The sequence below is a fragment of the Agelaius phoeniceus genome, unplaced genomic scaffold (assembly GCF_051311805.1).
Source record: "Agelaius phoeniceus isolate bAgePho1 unplaced genomic scaffold, bAgePho1.hap1 Scaffold_371, whole genome shotgun sequence".
NCBI lineage: Eukaryota > Metazoa > Chordata > Aves > Passeriformes > Icteridae > Agelaius > Agelaius phoeniceus.
The window spans coordinates 48,574-67,789 of record NW_027509966.1 but is presented as its reverse complement, the minus strand read 5'-3'; the positions used below and the strand labels follow the sequence as shown (position 1 = coordinate 67,789).

The window sequence follows — 19,216 nt, the reverse complement described above, 5'->3', positions numbered from 1 at the left end:
ATGCAATCTATTAATAATTATCTATAATATCTATAAAATTCTAGACATGTATTTAAAGTATTATCTATATTATGTATCGTATCTACTGCTGCAACTGATTTTTTCTTCTAGCTTTAAACTTTATCTGTATGTATTTATGATATCTTTCTAGACTTAGATTTCTACCTTCATATTCTTTGTATTTATCATTTTTATCATCAAAACCCTGCCTATTGACAAGTTAAAAAAAACGCTTTCTTTAACGATCTAAAAAATATTTTTATATTTATAATTTTCCTATTTCTATTTATAATTTGCTCTCTAGTACGTGATAACATACCTGCTCCTGCACCGCAGTGGGGCTCCCTCTCCTGGGCACCTCGGGGTGCCCCCAGTGGCATCAGAGCCCCGAGTCTTCACCCCCCCCCCTTTTCCTCTAGTTAGAAACTACACTGGAACTTTTTTCTGGAAACAAAGACATGACCTAAATCCTCTCCCCGTGTCCTAGAGAGATAGATGTTCAGTTCTTAGTTGACTGGGCAGCAGTTTCTTCAATAGAATGATAAACAATATGGAAACGTTTTAGCTACAAGCAAATAGGCAAATCGGAACAAGGTCCTGGTGGCCAGCCACTGCAGTTCTTTTGAAGCAATTTTTTAAACAATCAAATACTGATACCACAAAAAATAAAGCAAAAAGCTGACTACCGGCTAAGAAAGAAGGAAAAATTAACTTTTGACGACAACAACAACATTCCAAGGACACAGGCTTTTTTCCAATCTCAGACCTTATTACTACTACCTCTCTTGGGAATTCTCATCGTGGATCCCAAAAGGAATAAATCCCTCAGCGTGTCCTAAAGCACCAAGGAGCTACCTACAAGTGAAGGTGGCTACTTTCAGTGCAGACACAGCTGATGACACAGCAGCAGCACAGTTCTGTGCTGCACAGGGATAGTACTGTCTCCTCTACTCCAGCAGCTGACTCTCTCCTGCCATGGCTTCTGTAAATGCATCAGAGCACGACCTTAACCACAAACAGGCAAGAAAACACCATCCGAAGTCTTTCATTAAGCAGTACAAGAAGGGTTCCAAGCAGAGACCAACAGAATTTCAAGGAAGCAGTCTGCAATTAAACCCCCTCAGATTTGTTCAAGTAGCCGGCAAAATGGAACCATTCAGAAATGACAAAGAAAACCCCCCCAAGTATTTATACAGGAGTCCTTAATGTCAGAAAGGGGATGACAGGTTATGTTCAGATAAGATGAATGTTTATTTGGATCTATAAATAAACTTCTCTCGTGGTCCTTTGCCAAAAAATAGAACCTACAAGTGAACACCTACACCTGCCTCAAGAGACCTAACGAGCCCCTGGCAGCCACCGGCATCAAAGCGCAGTGGATGTTTCTAATCCAGGCTAAGGAGAACAATATCACCTTTTGTTCTCTCCAGTTTGTTTCCTCTGCAGTCACATTTGCTCCTTATGATTTTTACAGTCTCTGTATCTTCTCGGGCAGCGCTGAGTCTGACGACCGGGATACGAGAGTCCTTCCCTGCCCTACGGAGAGAACCAGGAAAAAAAGTTAAAAAAAGAACAGGGCAGTTTGAAGTTAATACCTCCGACGAGAAGCAGCACCCGACAAACAGAGCAACGGTGAACAAAGCGTGACACCTCCCTGGGGACAGAAGACTTACAAACTCTCCGGGATTTACAATTCCAGTAACCAAGCCCTTCAGCACAGCAGCCAAGTGTCCCATTAGGTGGTGCTGCACCAAAGCACGATCCGAGAGGTTCCGAAGAGTGAAATGCACGTTATTGTCCAAAGACGTAAAATCTTGCAAAATAACAAAACTACAATAGATCTAAACTACAGGGCAAGAGTACAAGTGTTAGCTTGAGGAGCTGGAACCATCCAGGTGAGCAACTGCTAACTGGATCCTCAACAGACTTTGAGGAACCCTTCAGGATACAGAAGGGTTTTCCCCAGCAATGTCACAGGCCGAGTTTTGATAGAAGTGCACTTGCCAGATGCTCAGAAACGTCACCCATCCTCCTCCGGGTGTCCTGAGAGAGCTGCGAATGGCTCTCACGTGGTTTGAGCTGGTTCTGTAAGGGCTCAGGCTGAATTTCACCAGATGCAACCAAACTGGGCAACACCCAGTGGGACAGAAGGAACCCAAAGCTTGTTTTACCCAAAGCTTGGGTAAGCAGAGCTCCAGCAAATACTGGACAGAATACTGGAGGAAACGGACAGAACGGGGTAACAAATAATAAACATACCTTTTTTTTTTTTTTTTTTTTTTTTAGATGAGCAAAACAATTAAGGAGAAGGTGAAAACCTCACCATGACTGAACATTTCATCACCTGTAAGCTGACCATCCTTAGCATAGAGGACTCCAAATTTAAAATTCACCAATCCCTGGAAAATAAAACCAAATATTATTTGGTGAACAGTCAAACAGAAGACATAAAAATTTGTTTCCTCTAATCTTTGCCTACATCCTACACATTAGAACATACATTTTATACCATCTCCTACTACACAATAATTTACCTTTAAACTTTGATAGTATAGCATAAAATCATTAACTTAGATGGGTGATCAATTATGATTAAGTTGGTGCTTCAAGTTATTTTTGCTGTCAGGTTCCAAAAAACATGACTTCTTTTTACTGTAACGAGCAATTGATTTAGAAGTCATCAAAAGCCCATCCAAATACAAAGCCGTATTCACCGGACGGGTCTGTGAGCAAGAAGTAGTCAGGCTTGTACTCACCTCTTGCCCTTCAAGAACCAATACATCCTGTCAACAAAAACAGCATCTTTAGCCCCCTCCTATTAAAGATTCTACAAGGATGATGGTTTTATTGGTGTTTAGAAGTTTGGATTTGAAATGGCCAGTTCAATGGATAAAGAGACAGTTTAAGTAGTATTAGATTATTATTATTATTATTCTTATTAGCTACTGGAAGAAACAAACCAGTAGGATCTATACTTAATTACTTCTATTTCCAGGAAATCATAAAGAAAAAGAACCAAACCAAAAAAAGTCACTTCCTACCTTTTGTATCTCAGGATGAAAAATGTCTCTTGGGCTCTTCTCCAGTTTCTCCAGACTCCTGGCACTGAAATGCAAATGAACGAGTGCTTTATAGGAGGGCAAGTGCACATTCCAACCCCGAACCCCCAACCGATGGCAGTTACAGCGCTTACAAAATGAATCCTTCCCAGAGCCTCTGGGAAATGGAACGGTTTGTGCAACTGCCATTTCTTCCCCAAAATACTGACTCCCAACACTTCCTAAACTGAGTTTGCATTTTAAAAACAGAAATTAGGGAGACTCAGGGTGGAGATCAGGTTGAAATTGATTTCCTTCTAAAGCACAGGGGCTCTGTTCCATCACCCTTCACTTTGGCTCCACACGGAATCACGGGGAGCATTTTAGGAGGGCTCAAGAACCAATTCTATTTCTCTCTTTTTTCTAGTTCTCCCTCTTCCTAAATAATTCAAGGCAAGTCAAATGAAAAAGGACAAGTTCAGCAGCAAATTCACACTTTTCCCCTTTGTCTGCTCAAGAACAGGCTTTAAAACCACTTCTTGCTGCCTTCAACGGTTAAGACTTGCAAAACGGTTTCGCAAGTTTGATAGGTTTATCATAAAAACCACAGAACGCAAGCTCTGAATGACAGGAAAAGGTACACAGGCAAATATCTCAGCTGATGGTGGCTTATTTGCAAACACAGACCTTAACGGAGATTGCACGGAGAATGTTTCAGTGGGACTCGAAGGGAAAAATATTTTCTGAGTACCCTGTAAACAAGAAAAGCTAGGATATATTACAGGACATACCCACGTGTTCTGCATATTCAAATAGGATTATCAATAAAAACATTTAAGAAGGAAGAAAACCAAGGTAATTTTACTCAGCTATATTTACTGCCGATTTAGAGGGAAAAAAAAAAAAAAAAAAGTGAACCAGAAACGCCTACAGTAGAACTTTAAAACAATTGCTTGGATAAAAGCAGCTCATGGAACATGAAGTAGAAAAAAAGCGAAACCAGTATCAGACCTGCCTATTTTCTTACCATTGCACAAGAAAATCCGACAAGCGGTAGAAAGTCACTGCCTAAAACCGATCCTAGGATGTAACTGAGAACAATGGAGGCATTTGCTAATCTAAACGGAAACCTTTTCCGGACCCTAGTGTCAAATCACACGTTTTGTCTCTCAGCAGCTCGAGGCTGGAGAGCATTTCCCCTGGGGGTCGGGAGGGTAGGGGCACAAGGGGCTGAGTTTGCCGATCGCACCTGTGCCATCAGAAGGATCCTGCCCGGCGCTCCTTGCGCTCGCCATTCTCCGGGCCATCGCTGTGTTTTACTGCTCAGCGATGCCGCTCCATCCGTTTGCGTGGAAGGAAGAGCCACGAGCACTGAGGCACTCAGCAGCCGTGTCATGCCAGCGATGTCGAGCGCTCTCTGCTCGCAAGGCTGAGCCCGCCGCGGAGCCGCCTCCGCAGCCGCTCGTCCGCCCCCGCCCGCAGCAGCGGCAGCGGCCCGAGGGAGACGGCTGCAGCTCGGCGGCTCCCGCGCCTCCGCCAGCCCGAGGGCAGCCGCCGCACAGTGACCGCGGCAGCGCCCGGCGCCGCTCGCCCGGGGCGGCTCCTGCAGCTCCCGGCCCGCGGCAGCAAAGCACCGCCTGGCGCTCCGCCATCGGCGGGCGGCAGCGCGCCCCGCCCGAGCTGAGCCCCCGCCACCGGGACCGCTGAGCGAGGCCGAGGCGCCGGGCGGACGCCCCTTCCGCGCCGCTCGGCTCCGTGCGGGCGGCCGGACGGAGGCTTCGCCCCTCCAGCGTCGCTGCCGCGGCTCCGTCCCGCGCGGCACAGGCGCCGGGAGCTCCCCGCGCCCAGCCCGCTCCCCCGGCGCGCGGCCGCCTCGGCCCGCCAGCCATTCATATGGCGCGTCGGCCGTTGCGTCAGACGCCGCGCTTTACGGCCGCAGGGCCTGCCGGGAGTTGGAGTCTCGGACTGACAGCCACCGCTCCGTTCTCCGCCACCGGGAGCTGCGCTCCCGCCAGGAGGTCAAACGGCTCCTTCGCTCCTGGGCGCGGAAGCACCTTAGGCAGCACCGCCCCTCCCGAATGTCCTTTCTTTTCCACTCCAACTCTTTTTTCTTTTCTTCACTCTGTTTTTCACCCCCTTTTCCACTTTCGCTCTTTCTTTTTCACTCTCACCCTTTTCCTTTTTCATTTTTTTTCTTCCTTTCTCTTCCTCCTTTTTTTTTTCTTCCTTTCCTGTTTCCTTTTCTTTCTTTCGCTCTTTCTTTCTGTCTTTCTCTATTTCTTTCTTTCTCTCTTTCTTTCTTTCTCTCTGTCTCTCTTTCTTTCTTTCTCTCTGTCTCTCTTTCTCTCTATCTCTCTCTGTCTCTCTTTCTCTCTATCTCTCTCTGTCTCTCTCTCTGTCTCTCTCTCTGTCTCTCTTTCTTTCTCTGTCTCTTTCTTTCTTTCTCTCTGTCTCTCTTTCTCTCTTTCTTTCTCTCTCTCTTTCTTTCTCTCTGTCTCTCTTTCTGTCTCTCTTTCTTTCTCTCTTTCTTTCTTTGTCTCTCTCTCTCTGTCTCTCTTTCTTTCTCTCTTTCTTTCTTTCTCTGTCTCTCTCTCTCTGTCTCTCTTTCTTTCTCTCTGTCTCTCTCTCTCTGTCTCTCTTTCTGTCTCTCTTTCTTTCTCTCTTTCTTTCTTTCTCTGTCTCTCTCTCTCTGTCTCTCTTTCTTTCTCTCTCTTTCTTTCTTTCTGTCTGTCTTTCTCTATTTCTCTCTCTTTCTTTCTCTCTGTCTCTCTCTCTTTCTTTCTCTCTCTTTCTTTCTCTCTCTTTCTTTCTTTCTCTCTGTCTCTCTCTCTTTCTTTCTCTCTCTTTCTTTCTCTCTCTCTGTCTGTCTCTCTCTGTCTCTCTTTCTTTCTTTCTCTCTCTTTCTTTCTTTCTCTCTGTCTGTCTCTCTCTGTCTCTCTTTCTTTCTTTCTCTCTGTCTCTCTTTCTTTCTCTCTCTTTCTTTCTTTCTCTCTGTCTCTCTTTCTTTCTTTCTCTCTCTTTCTTTCTTTCTCTCTGTCTGTCTCTCTCTGTCTCTCTTTCTTTCTTTCTCTCTGTCTCTCTTTCTTTCTCTCTCTTTCTTTCTTTCTCTCTGTCTCTCTTTCTTTCTTTCTCTCTGTCTCTGTCTCTCTGTCTCTCTTTCTTTCTCTCTCTTTCTTTCTTTCTCTCTGTCTCTCTTTCTTTCTTTCTCTCTGTCTCTGTCTCTCTGTCTCTCTTTCTTTCTCTCTCTCTGTCTCTGTCTCTCTGTCTCTCTGTCTCTCTTTCTTTCTCTGTCTCTGTCTCTCTGTCTCTCTGTCTCTCTTTCTTTCTCTCTCTCTGTCTCTGTCTCTCTGTCTCTCTTTCTTTCTCTCTCTCTCTTTCTTTCTTTCTCTCTGTCTCTCTTTCTGTCTCTCTCTGTCTCTCTCTCTCTCTTTCTTTCTCTCTTTCTTTCCCTGTATTTCTAATCTGGGATTTGCATTCTGGCTTTAGGATAAAAAAGCAGCAGTCGAAACGTTCAGGCTACCGGGGAGTGCAAAAAACCCCAAAACGGTAATGATTTTAGGAAAACTATTTCCTCCATGGGAGCCTGAAATTTTCTACAGCTGCAGGTGACATAGAGCTTTTATTTCTTCTTCTAGATAGTTTATACTTAATACTCGATTTATACAGCGCCCCCTGCCGTCTGCATGGGCGCACTGCAGGCACAGCGCCCCCTGCCGTCTGCATGGGCGCACTTCAGGCACAGCGCCCCCTGCCGTCTGCATGGGCGAACTGCAGGCAGAGTGCCGCCGAATGACGTCACCTCGTCGACACGGCGCCCTGCCCCGGCCACGCCCCCAGCGCCCCTTGGAAAGACCCCAAGGCGTAGCCGTTTTGCCAGCTGCCTGATCAAAATGCCGACACCCACCTCGAGCCCTAGAAACGATTTCCCGCGACGCCGAACCCTGCAGGCGAACCGGAATGCCATCATCGCAATTGAAACGCCACAGAAAAGCTCGTCGGGGCCGCGCCGCCATCGGTGTTCCGTGCAGGCATTCCGGATACACACACCGCCGGGGGCCCTCCGTTCTTCCGCCCTTTTGAGAAGGTCAAAAAAACTCCGCCACGCGCCACGCCCAAGAGGGCTGCCTGGCGGCGGCGGGCTGCAGTACCGCGCTCTGCCCACAAGGCGGCAGCACTGCCGCCCACCCCAGCCGGGGGCGCCGCGCGCCTTGGGCCTGCGGGCGGCCAAGGCGGCAAAAAAGAACAGGGGCGATCCCCCCCAAAAACTCCTCTAAAAATAAATGCCCCAAAACAACCAGGAAGAAGAAAAAAATCCTCCTGCCTCTAACCTAATAGGATAAAAAAAAAAAAAAAAACAAAAACACCAAACCAAACCCAAAGCCAACAATTTCTTTTAAAAAATATGTAAATATTTTTAAAAATAGTTTTTCATATTAATATTCACCTTTCTATTTATAATGCGTATTGATGTATATTTATACATTTCTATTTATAAATAAATTTCTATTCTATATTACATCTCTCCCTAGTACCTAAATTTATTTCTCTATTTTTATACCTATTTTTACATAGTAAGTATATATTTGTTAGGATTTTTGCTTCTGTAATGCTTACATTATTTAAAATAATTCCCCTGCCCCTACCCGGATAAAAGCCAAAAAGAACCCCCTTTAATTTCGACTGCATTTAAATTTGTAAAAAAAATTATTTTTTTTCATCTTTATATCCACATTTATATTTCAAATGTATATTGATGTGTAATGTTTATTTTTACATTTATGATTTCCGATTTTTTATAAGTTTATATTCTATTTTACATCTGTTCCTATTTCTTCTATTTATTGACATCTTTTTATTCATATCTTTCTATATTTAATCTATATTTCTGTGTTAGGATTTTTACTTCTGTAACTCTTCCATTATTTAAAATAAAACCCCTGCCTCTACCCAAATTCAAGCCAAAAAGAACCCCTTTCTTTTCAACTCTATTTCAATCTTTTTTAAAATTGTATCTTTCAGGTTCATATTCACATTGACATTTAAACTGTATATCAATGTCTACTCTTATTTGTATTCTATATTACATCCCTTCCTACTATTTCTATTTCCTTAGGTTTTATATTTATATCTTGATTATCTATCTCAATATTTAGAAACAGGTAAGAGTAATATCTATATTCATATTATTTCAAATAAAAACCCTGCCTCTAACCCAAGAAGAACCCAAAAAACCCCAACCCTTGCTTTTAGACAATATTTAAATAGATTTTACCCCTAGGTTTTCCTATTGATAGTCACATTTCTATTTATAATGTGTATTGCTTACTGGTCCATTTCTCTTTATCAATGTCAATTTATAAATCAATTGATATTCTATATTCCATCTATTCCGAGGACTTCTTTCTATATTTTTATACGTATTTTGATTCATTGATTATCTATTTCTGCCTTCAGATTTTCACTTCTGGAACACTTGTATTATTTCAAATAAAACCCCTGCCTCTACTCAAACAAAAGCCAAAAAATTCCCTTTCTTTCCAACTATATTTACATCTTCTTCTATTTCTATTCCCATTTCTCATTTATATTGACACATAAGGTCATTTCTATTCTATACTACAACTCTTCATATTACTGACATAGATTTAGATTTCAATTTATATCCATAGTTTCGTCATTTCTCTTTCTAGACTTATGATAGATGTCTATCTTAAGATTCACATTTCTATAATACTTCTATTATTTCAAATAAAAGCCCTGCCTCTAACCAAACAAAAACCAAAGACACCCCTTTATCTAAACCATATTTAAAACTCTAAAAATCATCTCATTTTTCATCATTCTCTTCACATTCACTTTTATAATTTTTATTTATTACATTTGTAGGTATTATACATACTAGAGAGAATACCTTTTAATAGAATAATAGATATATAGTATTTTTATATCCTAGATATTCTTTTACTTCTATTTCTTTATATTCAATATTTAGAGAGATCGGTATACGCATTATATATTTGGAGATCTGGATTTTTATTTTTATATTATTTCTATCTAGAAAAAAAAACCCAGCCTATAACCTAATAAAAAAATCCCAAAGAATCCCCAATTCCTTTTAACTCTATCTAAATATTTTTTTATTTACAACCGATCTTTATATATCTTTGTATACATATATAATAGACTATCATTTCTATAGATTAGCATCTGTTACAATAATATACTATATAGTATAGTTTTATGTGTTTATCTATTTGTTTTCTCTATTTATGTTTACCACTATCATTTTATATTTGTTTTTATATAGATATTTATTTCTACTTTAATTAATCTATATATTAGACCGTATCAATTCATTAACCCAACGCATCAGAACCACACAAATACCGCACCTTCGGCAGCACCGGTACGCAGCCCACGCTCATCCCACCGCAGCGTATCCAAACCAAACCTATTTCTAGGACTAACAGAACAAAGACCCCACAACATTTAACCCTAAGAAAAACTCAAATCAACCGAACTGTCAAGACATTTGAAATCCCACTATAACTAGCCCAAAAGCTCCGTACATTCTCATCATAAACTTCCTCCTCAACCAATGGCTCAAAACCCCAAAAAACTCAGATACACATGGAAAATGACAGAACTGCTAGTCAAAACAAACACCCGTGAAAAATTCAATCCAACCAACTCACTAAACTCAAAACCCTACAACTGACCCTAAACATTACTAAAAAAAGCCCCCAAAGCTCTACCTTGAGGCTAACTCACAAATAATAACCAATCATCTAGAAAGGTTATCTTCCAAATTTTAAAACAACTCATTAAAAGCATGAAAATAAAAAAAATCGAAACTATTAAAATACTAAAAAATATCACTACCCAAATTGAAAGACATATTGCCTCTAGAAACCCACCGTATACAAATGCCCCTGTCCCCCAAAAGAAAACCAGAAACAAAACAGCAAAGCAGAAAGAAATCGGAACTTAGGAACGCTAAAACCAGAACGTTCAATAAGTTCCACCATATCCCTGATCATACACCGACTACAAACAACGTGAAACGATACAAACAATTCTTAAAGACCGCCTTAAAACCACTACATTAAAAACCCTTTCAACAATTCAAAACTGCATTGAACAAAAGCCATCTCATAAATTAACACCCAAAACTCCAGCAGCCCAGCTGGCCCTACCAAATCTCTCTGTTGATACACACAGTAAACAAAACCAAAATCCCAGGAATGCCTATCAGAAGTCTAGGAAAGAAACCTCTTGAAATTAATCCTACCTCAAATACAAACCAACCCGTCCAGAAAGTTAGCTTCACTCAAAAAAACTATTTACACAGAGGTAATAAGACCAAGAAATAAAACAACACACCATATAACGAACCACCAACGAATACAACAGCGAAGGAAAAAAAAAAAAACCCACGTTTTTTTCTTTTTTTTTATTTCAACTAACTTCCTTTATTAGCTAGAACCAAAGATTTTGCCAGGGCTGTAACAACAACAACAACTTCTTTTTCTTCTTCTCCTTCTGAAATGTCCCTTCTCCTTCCCAAATTCCTTACAACTTCTGAGTTTGAATCCAAGCCAAAAGCAAAATTCGTGCACTTGTGAGTCCGGTGCTCCTGTCAGATTCTCTGTCTCCCTCCACATCTTCTTACACTTTCAGTCTGAACGCTGTCCTGCCCTGATGAGTTTGACAGAAGAATTGGCACATGTTAAAAGAGCATTTCCCTCCCTCCCTCCCTCCCTCCCTCCCTCCCTCCCCAGAGCTGGTTTCCTTAGCGCATTTCAATCGATCCCAAGCCCGCAATGATGCGCGCTCTGCCGGAAAGGGGAAACACGTGCTAGTGAACAGCAGCTCAGAAACAATTCTTTTCTAATGTTACCTGCTCTACTTGACTGCTCGCTAACACAAGTCTCATTTTACCATTGCAGGGAGAAGGCTGTAGGAAAATGTCTGATGAGCAGCCACAAAAGGCCTCACTCCCTGCTACACAGCCTGCAACAACCTCGGCAGAGCGGAGCAGCCAAATCACCGCGCTCTCCTTGCCGTGGGCAAGGGTAGAAGATGACTGGGGGAGGCACATAAAAAGAAGGGAAACGCTCCTATAAATGCACAGCCATTTGCTTTCAGAAGCCCAGAGTTCAGGATCTTCTCTAGGAAGCCAGACGTGACATGATATTTCTAAGATTTTCTTCTTCATCGAAGGAAATGTCCGTACATACACACTCTTACAAACGTACCTAGGGTTTTGGGGTTTTTTTTCTTCTGAAGCTCCAAGAATGATTTCCCACCTTGATTCATTCAGAAGAAACGGCCCCTGTGACTCAGGTCAGAAGGGCGGCCTGCGTTTTTGATCACGACAGCTTTTGGCTTTACCCTGTGAGCAGGAGCAGCAAGAGCTGAGGCTCAGCAGAGGCTGACCCCGGCCAGCCCCTTCCTCCCTTCCCCGTGTCACAAGGACTTCCAGGCAGAAGGATGCAAAGCAGGTTTGTGTCTTTTCTCTTCAGTGCCAATAGGTAAAAGATGTAGGCTTTGAAATAACTAATGACCCTCTCTTGGAACTCTCCCAAGGACAGTTTGAAAGCAAAGACAGAAGATTGCTGCTAAATCCATATGGGATAAGGATGAGAGCAGCAAGGATCCGAGGCCAGCAGCGTTGCCAGGCAGTGTCACGTCCCTGCCACCTTGTGACGAGGCACACAGCTGCAAAGCCCCAAAGCCTGCAAGCCCTGGAGCTGCCGCACGGATGGACCTGGTTCCCTTCCCAGGTGCCCAGAGGGACACCCGAGGGCAGGTGTCGTCCCCCGCCCCCCGAGGGCGCACCCAGAGCCCCAGGCAGGGACGGAGTCACTGGCTGCTCTCTGGGGACGAGACCCTCCCTGCAGGTGACACCGGCTTGTCCTCTCCCTGTGGCACAGGGACCTCCAGGCTCTAGGACCAGCCTCATTTTGTCAGCATCCAGGTGCTGTGCTAGAGCCAGAGGGGTCAAGGCTTTCCAGAAGCATAGGATCCTTGCGGTTGGAAAAGCCTTCTAAGGACATCGAGCCCAGCTGCTGCCCCCCCAAATCAGGTCCCTAAACACCACATCTTGACATCCTTGACATGTCTCCAGGCATGGGGACTTTCCCTGGGCTCCTACGCCTCAGCACCCTTTCAGTGAAGAAATTTTCCCTCCAATCCAATCTAAGCCCTCCCTGCTGCAAGTTGAGGCCATTTCCTTTTGCCGTGTCACTTCTTACCTGGGAGACCTCGGTACTTCAACCTTACCTGCTCCTTCCCTAGGCGGTCTCTGGCTTGGCTGGAGGAGAGGAGAAACACTCCCACCACAGGAATGGCAGCTCAGGAGGTCCCACACCAAGGCCAGGGGGAGCAGCCGTCCTCGCCAGAGCTCGCACGTCCCTTCTTCTCAGAGATTGGCTCTGCTTTTCCTCCCGGGCAGATCTCTGCTGAGTGCTTCACAATTGCCTGTTTGGAGGAGGGGGGGAAAAGAGGTTAGCCAAGTTTTTTATCCAGACTTAGCTGCTGGCTTTGCCTCCTCCTGACTTCCTTCTGCTAAGAAAACAGCTGCCTTTGGACTTCTAGAGGCAACTTGCACGTCATGCCTGAAAAGGAACTACAGAAAAGCGCCTCATTTATAAAGCCTCAGCCAAGAAGACAGATGCAGCTGCAGCTTCTCCATGCCCACTGCCTGCAGAGCCGGCAGGCACCAGGCCAGCTCTGCTCCTCCTTCAAGTTGTTCCCAAAGCTGCTGGAAGAACTGAAGGCTCCTTTGGCCTTCCATTGCTCGGCTTGTCCCGAGAAAGAGCTTTGAGTGTTGTTACCCCTCCAGAAAGGAAGGGCCTTTCTGTCTCACACGCTCGGTGACACAAGGCTACGCAGCCTCTGCTCCAGGTGGGAAGGGCTTCCTTCCTCCTCTGGCACCTGGCTGGCACAGGGCACAGGTTGCTCAGAGGTCCTGGGGCTGCCCCATCGCTGCAAGTGCTCAAGGCCCCTCGGTGCTCTGCGATGAGGCTCTGAGCAAGCTGCTCGATGGAAGCACGTCCCTGCCCACGGCGGCAGCAGCCTTGGAATGAGGTGATCTTTAGAGCCCCTTGCAACCTGAATTCTTCCATGATTCTGGGAACTGAAAAAAGCGGGGAAAGAAATCTGTAAAGGTCACTAAATGCATCCAAGCACATCCCCATGGATCCAATCCTCAGCAGCCCATCCAAGGCAAGGTCAGAGCTCTCTGCCCACCGAGGACACGGCAAGCAGCACGGACCTTTCTCCCACTCTCCAGCACGGAGAAGTGGGAAGCCAGAGGGAGTCTGTCTGTTTACAGACACCGGAGGGCGGCGGGACGGGGCGGGGCGGGGCGGGACGGGGCGGTCTTACCTTGCAAAGCTGGCGGCAGAAAGGGCGGGCAGCGCCGCCGCCCCGCCGGGATTTTCCGGCCCGCCGTCGCTTCTGCCGCCTGGAGAGGCGCGTGCGCGGGCTCGGGGGGGGGGTGCAGCCCCGTTCCGATGGCGTTCGCCCGCCCCCGCTCGCTGCCCCCGGCCCGCGGAGCGCTGCGACCGCGCCTCCGCCGCCCGCCGAAACCGGCCCCGCCGGGCCGCCCCCCCCCCCGGCCATTCTTCTCAGCCATCGTGTCCCTTTTGCACTCCTGAACGTCTTTCACCCCTCCCGGCCATTTACGGAGCCCGCCCCGCCCGCCGCTCGCTCCCGCCCCGCCCGCCGCTCGCTCCCGCCCCTCGCCCTCGCCTCGCTCGGCAGCCGCGTCCTTGCCCCGCCCCCGGCAGCCAGCGGCGAGGGGCAGGGCGCTGGCTCGGGGGGCTGCAGTACCGCGCTCTGGCCACAGGGCGGCAGACTCCCGGGTCCCCGATATCCCCGCCCTTTTGGCCGCCATTTTGAGAAGGTCAAAAAAAAAAATCCCGCGACATTGGCGACGCGCCACTCCCAACATGGCGGCCGAGAGAGGACCCCCCTCGGGCGAGAGAGGCGGTTACTCAGATGCCGGTCAGAAACCCGCCAAAATACGCCCGCCCGCAGCGCCGCTGACCCCACAGCCCGTGCCGGGTACACCTGAAACGCAAGAGAATATCCCGCCGGGACCGCGCCGGCGTTCCGTGCAGGCAGTCCTGATACACACACCGCGGGCCTCCGGTTGCCCGCCCTTTTGGCCGCCATTTTCAGAAGGTCAAACAAACTCCGCCACGCGCCACGCCCAAGAGGGCTGCCTGGCGGCGGCGGGCTGCAGTACCGCGCTCTGCCCACAAGGCGGCAGCACTGCCGCCCACCCCAGCCGGGGGCGCCGCGCGCCTTGGGCCTGCGGGCGGCCAAGGCGGCAAAAAAGAACAGGGGCCATCCCCCCCAAAAACTCCTCTAAAAATAAATGCCAAAAACCTGCCTCTTACCAAACAAGAACCAAATAAGCCCCCTTTCTTTCATGCCTTCTTGAAATAAATTTGATAGTTCTAGTTTTCCTAATTCTATTCACACGCATATTTAGACCGGACAGTGATGTGTTACGTCGTTTATACCATCTATTATGCCTATTCCTATTATCTGTATTTATTCATACTTTGTGGTTGTAGCAATATCATTATCTATTGACTGTATATTTCTTGACTTCCATTTAGATTTCTATCATACTTTTATTCTTCCAAAAAAAATCCCATCTCTAACCAAACAAATACCAAACAACCCTTCTTTTCAACTCTATTGAAATAGTTTTGTATTTAGAGCTTGCATAATTATATTCACTTTTATAGTCACCGTTTAGACTGATGCATTCCATTCATCATTACATATCACATATCTATTATTCACATCATAGAGATAAATCATTATTTTTATCATGTACCAAATCTACTGCTACAACTTCTTTTTTCTAATAGTTTCAATTTTTATATCCATCTTGATGTATTCATAAGATCTTTTTACAAGTAGATTTCTACCTTTCTATCATTTGTATTTGTAGTTTTTATAATAAAACCCCTGCTTTTGCCAAGTAAAAAACAAAACCATCCTTTCTTTTAAACTACTTTTAATAATGTTGTTGTATTTACAGTTACCATATCTATAATGTTTTACATATTAGATCATAGCGATGGACTAGATTTATAGCTGTTTCCTATAATATACCATCATAAGATCTATACGGTATCACTTGTATTACGTGTTGTATGGATTTATGTCACTTTACATTTACAATCCTTTAATAATTTGATCTATATATCTGCATAGATTCGCAACACATTTCTAGATTTAAAATTTCCTTTGAGCTGTGTTTATATTTAGCATCTCTATTGATATATCTATCAACATACACAATGCTCTTTGAAAAATACAATATCTTATTGGAATATATCATGACTTAAGTTACCTGTTAAATTTTAAATAGAGATCGAATAGATCAAAATAAAAGTTTATTCCCATTTCTACACATCTACTCGTTTTGTTTAAAGATAGCTATCCTTAGAATTTTACATTTAAAATCCAATTCCTAAATGCAATGACAAAACAAACAGCAGCGAATTCCCACCAATGTCTTCCAAAACCATCAAGATACCTCCACCAGCCAAACAACTGCCAGCGAAAAAAACACACAACACTCTTTTCACTAACAGTTCTCATCACATCAGAAAAATTGAACCAAACGAAAAGAAAACCCTTGAGAAACACACGCAGCAAATCACAAAAACCTCTAAAAAAACCCAAACCAACTCGCTCAACTCCAATCAGTGCCACTGACCCTGAACGTTAGTTTAAAAACTAACCGAAATTCTACATCTACACTAACTCAAAGAATAAGCAATACTCTGTCAAAAGAACTTTAGAAAGCGAACTAATGAACGAAATAGAAAAAAAACAAAAAATCTCAACCACTAAAAAATAAGAAAATAACTACCCCCAAAAAAAAAACCTACTTAAAAAGACCCACCATATAAATACCCACGTTCCCAAAAATAAAACTGATCAATAACCACCAAATACGTCAAAGGACAACAAGAAACGAAAAGAAACAAAAGAAAAAAAGAAAAATACATTTGTAAAACAAAAGTCCCCCAAACCAAAGCAACTTTAATTTGCATCAAAAAAATTATTCCCAACTGAAGAATAAACGCATAGAACCTCATTCGATCAAAATAAAAATACCACCCAGAAATAAACACAAAGCCGAAAGAGAAACGTAACCATTCACAAGATCTCCCAAATGATCCGTAACAATAAAACGTACACTACAATCAAACAAACCAAAGAAATAAAAGCCCTGGAAGACGAGAAACACAAACGCAATTAGAGAGATTTTAAAAACCCCGCTGCTATTAACGACACGACGCCACCTCGAACCCACCGAAACAAACGCTACACGCCCACGCTAATAAAAGCCACCGCGACAGAATTAAAATCCGAGCCGCTGCTTCACCCAACGACCCGTAAAAACCATTGCACGCCTTTAAAAACAGAATAGCCCGGCAAAAAAAATATCCCACTACAGAACTCGATTCAAACCAAACCTTTATCGTCACCACCCGAAGAACCGAGAACCGTACCGGTCAGGAAGAACGCCATAGCCCTTAGCGCACACCCACTGCGACCAGAACAAACCCGTGCGATGCATCCCTACAAAGCCACCTCCGAACCGCGACACCCACGAACTTGCGGCAGCCCAACCCCGCGCTGCCGGCCCCGGACGGAGCGCGGCTCCCGGCGGCAAAGCGGCTCCTCCGGCGGCTGCTCCGGCGCGCAGGGGCGGCGCCGCCCCGGAGACCCCCCCGCCCCCGCCCGCTCCCCCTGCCCGGGGGGCCCCGGCGGCGCCCGAGCCCCGCGCCCGGAGCGGACAGAGCGGCCGGCACCGGCCGGGCCGGCGCAGCAGCGCCCGCGCCGCCTCTGCCGCCCTTGGCCGGCCCGGCGCCAGCTGCCCTCGGCTCCGCACGGCGCCTCGCACCGGCAAAGCGGCTCCGCCGCTGCCGCGCCAAATTCCCCGTGCGCCTCGGCACCCGCCCGGCCCGGGCCGGCAGCGCTCCCGAGCGGCAACGCTCCGGCCCGGGCCGCGGCCACAAGAAGCGCCCTCAAATGCAGCGGCACAGCCCGACTGCAGCCCTGCAAACGCTGCCAGAGCTGCGGCTTCCCGCAACTCAACCCCGAAACTGACGCCGCGGGCGGCGCTCACCTCGCTTCAACAAGGGCAAAGAAATGGCTTCTCCCCTTCAAATTCATCCCCTAGGAGCGCAGAAAAGAAGGGGCTTTCCTCCAATGAAATCCTGCAAGCCATGTGCAAAGGGGGATTTTGACCTCCATTCAAACCCTTGCAAAGGAGGGACACCAGCGCTGTCCCCTCCATTTAAACCTTAGGATGATGAAAATGGGCTGGCTACCTTCAAATCAAAGCCATCCGATGACAACAATACTTTGCCCATTCCCGTTCAAATGGAACGCAGGGATTCCCTGTCACCCCTGGGATACCCCTAACAGCCGGGAAAAGGCAGCTTTTCCTTCAACCGACATCCTTGGAACCGCAAGCGAAAGCGGATCCCCCCCAGTTCCAACACAGACAATATTAGGAGAGTAGCTGCTTGCCTCTCCTTCATTTCTTTTGTCTTCACAAGCTCCCTTTTTGTTCCTGGGGAACCGGGGAGGGGGGACTGCCAAGATCCAATTGAAAAGGGAAAGGACCAAAGTCCCCGCTCCAAATCCACACGCGCTCACCCGTTCGGCTGCTGCTTCCCGGCACAAAGATTCGTCCCTCGGCACCTCCTTGAAGCGATGCTCCGCGGATCCAAGCGCGTATCCAGGTGTTCGCCCAGACGCTGCCAGAAGCTCTCGCAGTCCTTCCATGAGACAGCCCCGGGAGCCCCCCATGAACCCCTCTACTCAGCAGCTCCATGCAAAAGGCAGCTGAGGCGAAGCCTCCCCCTAAAACAGCCTCGCCCCCCCGGCAGGAGCCGGCCCCTCATCATCCTCACAGCTCACACCTGGCGCTGCTCCGAGCCCCCCATCATCCTCACAGCTCACACCTGGCGCTGATGCCACTCTCCAACAGCGCCTCTCCCCGTCCAGCACACAGCCCGCTTCTCACAGACACAGAGCCAACAGAAATCTGCTCCGGGTGCTGGCTTTTCTTAGTCCGTCTGCTTCCACAATTCAGACACGGACGTGCGCTGATGGCACTGAGGGAAAGCTTTCCAGTGCACAAAACTGTCATTCTGGTAGCACGCTTTGAGACGCCTGCAGAAAAAGCAGAATCAGCGCCGCCTCCTAAGAGCCCTGCTGAGGAACCCCGCCCTCCTTGGGACACCCAATGCAGCAGAGCTCGAAAAACGAGGGCAAAAGTCAAGCTTGGAGTGGAAAAGGACAATATAAATACAGCAGCCTTTCAAGAAAGCCTTCACACAGTAATAGTGGGACCCGGTCCCATTTCTTCTTTCCTTGCTCTCTGGAATGACATCAATACGAAGTAAAAAACCCACACGAAACACAAGGCAGAGCTGGGATTTGACACGTCTTCCTTTTGGCTCTCGGGATGACAAGCGCCTCTTCCGGGACTGCGACACGCTTTGGGCGCTGGCAGAGAACGGAGGCAAAAGGTGCCAGAGAGCCCTTTCTATCGCCTTCAGCCCCTGCAGCTGTTCTGAGGGTTCCAGGGCACAGCTCGGTCCGCTCCTAGATCAAAACCTCACGGCAATATCTTCAGAACTACTACGCATCTCCAGTCGGAACCTTCTACATTCCTGTAAACAAATGAGTGCATAGAGAGGGTTTCTCCCCAGCTGAGTTTAGAGACCAATTCCTATTCTTTAGCAATACCTAGAAAACCGAATGCCTTGCCAGGTTTTAGCATCCTACACCCATTCACCCCTCCCTGTGCATTTGGTGGCAGCTTTGGGTCCCTCTGGGGGACGGCACCCAGCGTGACCCCCGCCCCTCGCCCGCCCCCCACCTGCTCCTGCACCGCCGTGGGGCTCCCTCTCCTGGGCACCTTGGGCTGCCCCCAACGGCATCAGAGCCCCGAGCCTTCACCCCGCCTTTCCCTGACCCCCAAAGAAGGCTCCGAACGAATCCGACTGCCCCGGACAGCAGCGCAGCGCTTCCCCCAAGCCCTTCCCACACGTGCATGGCCCCAGCAAGGGATTCTGCTGCAACAAGAAAGGGGGGGCAGCCCCCAGAAGGCTTGAGGT

At 46.8% G+C, this 19,216-nt stretch overlaps 1 protein-coding gene across 1 annotated transcript; it reads right to left on the bottom strand.

Moving 5' to 3' along the window:
* Nucleotides 1-947: 947 nt before the first annotated feature.
* On the bottom strand, nucleotides 948-7,051 carry LOC143693177 (uncharacterized). Its single transcript, XM_077173188.1, has 9 exons — nucleotides 6,943-7,051; nucleotides 6,838-6,880; nucleotides 4,288-4,963; nucleotides 3,726-3,790; nucleotides 3,042-3,105; nucleotides 2,757-2,783; nucleotides 2,324-2,399; nucleotides 1,415-1,536; nucleotides 948-1,005 (listed from the first exon to the last, which is right to left on the bottom strand). The coding sequence occupies exons 1-8, from the start codon at nucleotides 7,049-7,051 to the stop codon at nucleotides 1,469-1,471; spliced, it is 1,128 nt and encodes a 375-aa protein (XP_077029303.1). The 3' UTR covers nucleotides 948-1,005; nucleotides 1,415-1,468.
* Nucleotides 7,052-19,216: the final 12,165 nt, after the last annotated feature.

Coding starts and splice junctions, on each gene's coding strand:
- LOC143693177 (XM_077173188.1), bottom strand. CDS start 7,051: ATGGCGGCGCGGCCCCGACGAGCTTTTCTGTGGCGTTTCAATTGCGAT. Junction 2,784..3,041: donor TTCATCCTGAGATACAAAAG/GTAGGAAGTGAC, acceptor TTTTGTTGACAG/GATGTATTGGTTCTTGAAGG. Junction 1,537..2,323: donor TGATGAAATGTTCAGTCATG/GTGAGGTTTTCA, acceptor TTCTCTCCGTAG/GGCAGGGAAGGACTCTCGTA.